The sequence below is a fragment of the Dermacentor andersoni genome, chromosome 4, assembly GCF_023375885.2.
Source record: "Dermacentor andersoni chromosome 4, qqDerAnde1_hic_scaffold, whole genome shotgun sequence".
In the NCBI taxonomy this organism is placed as follows: Eukaryota; Metazoa; Arthropoda; class Arachnida; order Ixodida; family Ixodidae; genus Dermacentor; species Dermacentor andersoni.
Genome location: NC_092817.1, coordinates 217,708,616 through 217,714,743, shown reverse-complemented (window position 1 = coordinate 217,714,743; position 6,128 = coordinate 217,708,616). Strand labels below are relative to the sequence as shown.

The 6,128-nt window shown below is 45.3% G+C and overlaps 2 protein-coding genes across 2 annotated transcripts; one reads left to right on the top strand and one right to left on the bottom strand.

Annotated features, from left to right (window-relative positions):
- Positions 1-571: 571 nt before the first annotated feature.
- On the top strand, positions 572-2,769 carry LOC140212808 (uncharacterized). Its single transcript, XM_072288033.1, has 2 exons — positions 572-804; positions 887-2,769. Exons 1-2 carry the CDS (start codon positions 739-741, stop codon positions 2,576-2,578), a joined length of 1,758 nt encoding a protein of 585 aa, XP_072144134.1. The 5' UTR covers positions 572-738; the 3' UTR covers positions 2,579-2,769.
- On the bottom strand, positions 2,725-4,511 carry LOC126530496 (uncharacterized). The gene is made up of 2 exons (XM_050177773.3): positions 3,737-4,511; positions 2,725-3,287 (listed from the first exon to the last, which is right to left on the bottom strand). The coding sequence occupies exons 1-2, from the start codon at positions 3,943-3,945 to the stop codon at positions 2,792-2,794; spliced, it is 705 nt and encodes a 234-aa protein (XP_050033730.1). The 5' UTR covers positions 3,946-4,511; the 3' UTR covers positions 2,725-2,791.
- Between the last annotated feature and the right edge of the window lie 1,617 nt (positions 4,512-6,128).

The following is a 6,128-nucleotide window of genomic DNA, read 5'->3' as shown; positions in this document are numbered from 1 at the left end:
CCTTTAGGGTTACTACAGTGTACGTATCTTTAGGGTTAATTACATGCCAAAGCTTTATTGCATCAGATTTTAAGAAAGTGCGCAGGGTATAATTGAAATAATGATCCTTACCTTCTTCAATTGCTTTTTTTCTGATTCACGAGCTAATTCTTTATATTTTTTAACGCATCATCGGTTTTGGTTCGCGAGGCCTTATTATACACTCTTTCTTGTTTATTCAGGCAATGTATCACTTTTTTTGCAAACCAGGGAGCAGTTGTTCTTGATGTGAATGAAATCTCAGGGATGCACGTATTTTCGATTTTCTTAAGGAAGTCACCGAACACTGTCCAATTGTCATTAGTTGTTCGAATAATAAATTCGTTTCAAAAGGAGCTTGCAAACTCGGTTAGCACGCTATTATTTTTCCACAACCTGCCTTTTTGTAATTAAGTATTCCCCTGCTTTCAACACACGCTATCCCAAAATGATATGATGGATCTGCAGATCAAACCGGTAAAATTCGTTGTTGAACTGATCGCACATCGCTTAACGCATATAATACGGCGGTTTCGGAATTCAGCGCCACCTATTGAGAACGACAGCGACTATGAGATCGGCGCCATTAGTTGGGCGAAGTAGGCGTCTCCGCGCACTGACGAAGCGGACCGGCAAGCAAAACTATACTGAGCGCCGAAGTCTTCATCTGCCTGCCCGACGAATTTCCGTTGAATCCGGTTCTCCTCGGCATTCGGTAACATGCCTGTGCATTGCTGCGTGCCGCTTTGCAACCAGCGAGGAGTTCTGGACGACAATGGCTCGAAGGCAAGTATGCGTGTGTATACATTTCGTTTACTGTTTGTTGCGTCTCATGCGCGCGCCTTACGTCGCTTTTATCGTCTTCCAGGTGTCGTTCTTCTGTTTTCCGAGGGATCCGCATCTGAAGAAGAAATGGATTGTAGCTATTAAGCGCGATGAAGGAAAGCTTTTTGTCGTGACGAAGCACACAAAGGTGTGCTCGAATCACTTCACCACCGACAGCTACTTGCCGAATGTAGTCGGCGATCGGCGTTATCTCCGGGTTGACGCCGTGCCGAGCGTGTTTGCCTTTGGAAAACCCAAGCCACCAGCAAGAAAAAAACCGAAACAACGACAACAGTGTGTCGCGAAAATGAAACTGCTTTCCGCCGTCGGCCAGGCTAGCAGCTCCGGGTTTGCGTCACAACCACCGCTTTCTCCTAGTAGTGATGTCGCCGCGTCGCGGGATTCTTCAACAGCTGTTGAAACTATGGACGCCACAGAGTGTGCAAGTGTTTCAAAGCCGGCCAGTGCGACCCACGCCCGAGACCACGAAGTGTGTGATTGTGCATGTGCAGTTAGAGTGTTGGAGCTCGAGAAGCAGCTTTCTCTGCTCCAAATGCGCATACACCAACTGGAAAGCGACCTAGAAGGTAGGACCGAAGAGGTGAGGTCTGCGAAAGCAAATGCAGAGCGAGTGCCTGAGCTCGAGACGCAGCTCTCTCTGCTTGAAGTGCGTATACAACAACTGCAGAGCGACTTGGAAATTAGAACGAAAGAGGTGAAGTCAGCAAAAGATGTGCTTTATAAAGCTCTAAGAGAGTATGAAATACTCAATATGGAAAACAAAAAGCTTGATCGGCATAAAAGCAGGCAATTTTCTGTCGAATGCTTCAAGGACAGCCCTGAGGACATTAGTTTCTACACTGGACTTTCAAACTTTGAATCATTCATGTGCTTCTTCCGTTTGATAAACCCCGGTGAGAGTGCGGAAAATATAAAAGTATGGTCTAGGAGCTATTCAAGTTCATCAAGTAATGCAGGGAGGCCGCACATGCTGACGGCTAAGGACCAGCTTTTTCTTGTTCTCGTCAGGTTGCGCCTTGGGCTTTTCGAAAGGGACCTTGCCTACAGGTTCAGGGTGTCCATTGCTACAGTATCCAGAATATGTACCACATGGATCAGCTTTATTTATTTGCAGGTTGGCCAGATGGACCTTTGGCTGAGCAAAGACAAGGTTGACAAGGCCATGCCAGCCATTTTTAAAGAGCGATACCCATCAACAAGAGCCATTATCGACGCGACAGAAGTGAGATGCGAAGTTCCAAGCTCTCTGGTCCTTCAGTCGGCAACCTACTCAACCTACAAGTCAACTAATACAATGAAGGGTTTGGTTGTCATTTCGCCTGATGGAACGATCACGTTTCTGTCAAAATTATTTACAGGGTCGGTGTCAGACAAAGAGCTCGTTGAAAAAAGCGGGTTTTTAAAACTCGAGTTTGAGCCTGGCGACTCGGTAATGGCCGACAAGGGCTTTAAGATACAGGACCTGCTCAGTGCAAAAGGAGTTGCGTTGAACATTCCCCCTTTCCTTCGGAGACAGCACCTTACTGAAGAAGAAGTTAGACAAACAGAGGAAATTGCAAGTCTCAGAATACATGTCGAGCGGCGCATTCAACGTATTAAGGCATTTCATATTTTTGACAGGCCCATCCCACTGTCAATTGCACCAATCATTAATGAAATTTGGGCATTGTGTGCATTCTTAAGCAATCTTCAAAGTCCTTTAATAGCAACTTAGGATCTGCAGCAGCAACAATCTTTCTGCAGTAATGTGGAAGGTGTCAGTTCAGTACTACATAACCTTCGCAGTGACTGCCAAGCTAGCATGGCCAAAGCAATGACCACATGGCTTCAATACTCGTTTCAAGAAAAGGATACAAGGCATTGTCAATAGTATCACAACTTTATTAATAAATACATAAATGCTCATTCATTTTGTAATCTCTCGAATTCAACATCCATTGTTCGTACTGCATGTTTTTGCCAAGTACGGCAGAAGTGTAGAAAAGTAAAAGCTGTCCAACCTATTTTTGCATTTCTGCCATTCACTTTCACTGAATCGAATTCTTTCGACAACTAGAAATTGTGGAGCATACATGACAAAATCAGCCCAAGTAAGCCCTGAAAGGGCCATCTGCCCAAGAACCTGATAATAGTAATAGTGGGTGCGGTTTAGCCTGTATGTGCCGTAGCTGTCTTTCACAAGGCACGAGCCATGAGTGCTTGGTATTTTCAAGTCTTTCATTGAATATGGGCACTTAACTTCGACAATACCATGAGGATTCGGTTCCTCTGGGTCCCACACCACACGATCAGGCGATGCACCGAGCCATGGGCACGTGGGATCCACTATAAGGCCGCAGTGGAAAGTCTGAATACTGTGCTGGAAGGTTCGGAGGGTTGTTTCATATCTCTGAACAGCCATGGCTTCGCTTGAAACTCCGTACCTGAAACAGAAATACCATGATGCAAGTTCTGTCTTTTACTTGCATTCTGTGATACAATCCACGTTAGGCAGTACATACGGTATGTATACATATGCTAATATTGTAACGATGTTGAGGAGCACAGGTTAATAAAATGATATTTATTAAAGGCCAACCTGTACCCACGACTAAAAGCTTGATTGACAATATAGTGTGCAAAGCTAATCCCATTTCCAAGGTTTTCGATCAATGTGTGACAACAGGTGCACATGTGTAATCTGTTAATAACATTGTACCTGTACATTCATTAGTGCCAGTCACCTGTAGCCACCGTGATTCACTGGAAGCAAGATTATCCATAGCAGATGTAAACAAGGAAGTGCCTCGCCTGTACACTTTGTCTTGTGCTATAGTTTTCACTTTGTTATGAACTAACTTGGCCAATAAATTGTTTTTGGACCCGTACTTACTGGATGGCCCTTACTCTAGACAGATCTCGGTCTGTGGTAAGGTTCTGCAGGCCTTTCTCTGTCCAATTCTCACGTGTAACAGCAACACCAAAATTCGAAGCAGTCAAGCGGTTTTTGCGAGCAGCTTTCCATGTCGCACTTTGGCTCTGCTGGCGAGAGGTCTGCTCAAGCTGGCGAGCTTCATCAACGGACAGCATGAGAGCCTGCATATAAGGGTGCAGCACATGTTAGAGTTAACACACTGAAAGCGGACATAACAGAGTCAGCATAGTTTTGTAAACTAATAAAACTGTTCGGTTGCTAAGCAGAAGAAATAGTGTTATGAAAATGTAGGTTAGTTAGCATAAGTAATGTATATAGTAAGTAGCAAGAGCACACGTTGAAAAACACACGGGCACTACTTGGAAGTCGTGCACAATGTTATTGCATTTTCTGGCTTCATTCCATGCTACATGCATGCTATGAATAGGCTCTGCTTGCAAGAGGTCTGTTCAACCTGGTGAGCTTCATCAACAGACAGCACACAAAAGCCTGCGTGTAAGGTTGCAGCACATGTTAGAGCTAACGCACAGGAAGATATAACCACAGTCAACATAACTTTGTAAATATTATGTTTGGTTGCTAATAAGCAAAAGCGTTATAAACGTGACGAAGTGGGTTAGTTAACACAAGTTATGCAGCACGTAGCAAGAGTATGCTACATAGGTCGAAGACATAAAGAAGCGAAAGATGTGCACAAGGTTCTCGTGTTTCCTGTGCTTTATTCCATGCTAAATGCCGGTACATGCATGTATGTGCTTGCCTCGATTACAGCCTGCTGCATTGGTGGCAGGCCCACGCACGACACAACAGTGTTTAAGGGTTCTGGAAAAAATGCTGGCTGCATGGGTGTCAACTCTGTAGTCAACCCAACCTGAATTTCTGGGCATAAATAGGTGGTGAAGTCATGTGGTACAAGTGGTTTCTGACTCCACAAGAGGCTGCCTTCACACGCCTCGCCGAACAAACTGTCTGCTTTCTTTAGTGTTGCAGACTGCCAGTGATCCAAAAGTGGACTCGCAGTATGTGCAGCCATCTCTCTTGCGAACTGCCTCGCAGCTTTCTGAACATCTTCTACGCTCCTCGGTCTTTTCCTCGCTTCATAAAGACGCGATTGGAGCGGGTAAGAAAGACCGTCTGGCCGTGCGGCTCTCCAGTCAATTTCGTCGACGCTAGAAGCCGGTATTTTGTGCCCCCGGGGCCTCCTCCAGATTTGTGGCAGTTCCGTACATGACATTTCCGGCGGAGCCTCTGCATACCCGTTATCAATAAGTAGCACAAGGACTTTCAACAGTCCCATGACATGGTGACATGTGCCGTTCTCTCTAGCAGCGCACTCGCATGTACACTCTTTCACAAAACCATCGTGCGTCAGCAGGGCGGTCACGGCATATGGTGTTGAAGTCTTCTTTTGGCTCCTGAAGCACTTGGCACGTACGCGCACGAGCGTGGAATCACTGCATCGAAGTAAGAAGGACAAGTTAACTTCTGCTGGCGCCAGCATAAACGCAGTCATTACAGCTGTCATATCGGGCGACACGTTATCCTTCTGCACGGCAACATATCACTTCGCAAACGCATGTGAATCAGCCTGTGTGCCTTATGAACGGTCGTTGTATCGTTTAACAACAAAAACGCTAGCAAGCAAGCGAAAAGAAAATGATAGCGAGGATACTTACTGCGTTGTGAATGAACGTGTTTCAATCGTCGAGCATTGGACGTATGTAGCTTTCTGCGACGAACTTATGGCTGCGCAGTGCAGTGCGGTTCCCGACGCTTCTCGACGTGCGATACGCCTCTATTTTGCCTATATCAAGGCTTTTCGGTATGACAGCGAGGCTCTTGGACCACGACATGCTGCTGCTGTGCGTCAACCTAGCGACCAGCGAACACACCGCACCGCTCGCACAGACCAACTAATGGCGGACAACCCATAGAGTAATAGAGTGACAGCACGGGGAGCCTCCTGTGTCAGTGTTGCCAGACTGAATTAGGAAAAGGGTCTATTAACAATTGTCTTTCATGTGCGGTATTTCCTCGTAAAATGCAATGCGCAAAAATTGCAGCAATTTACAAAACAGGTGATAAGAATGATCTTACGAACTACCGTGCAATCTCCATTCTACCAGTCTTTTCAAAAGGTCATGAAAAAAAAATTTTAATGCGTTTAATTTCATTTACTGATCGCTATAACATGCTACCTAACTCGCAGTACGGCTTCAGGAAAGATAAATCTACCGAGCTGGCATTGCTCATGCAAAAATAAATAATACTTGAAATGTTCAAAAGTCAGAGCTTGGTCTTTGGTATCTTCTGGATTTCACAAAAGCATTCGATGATATTAATCCCAACA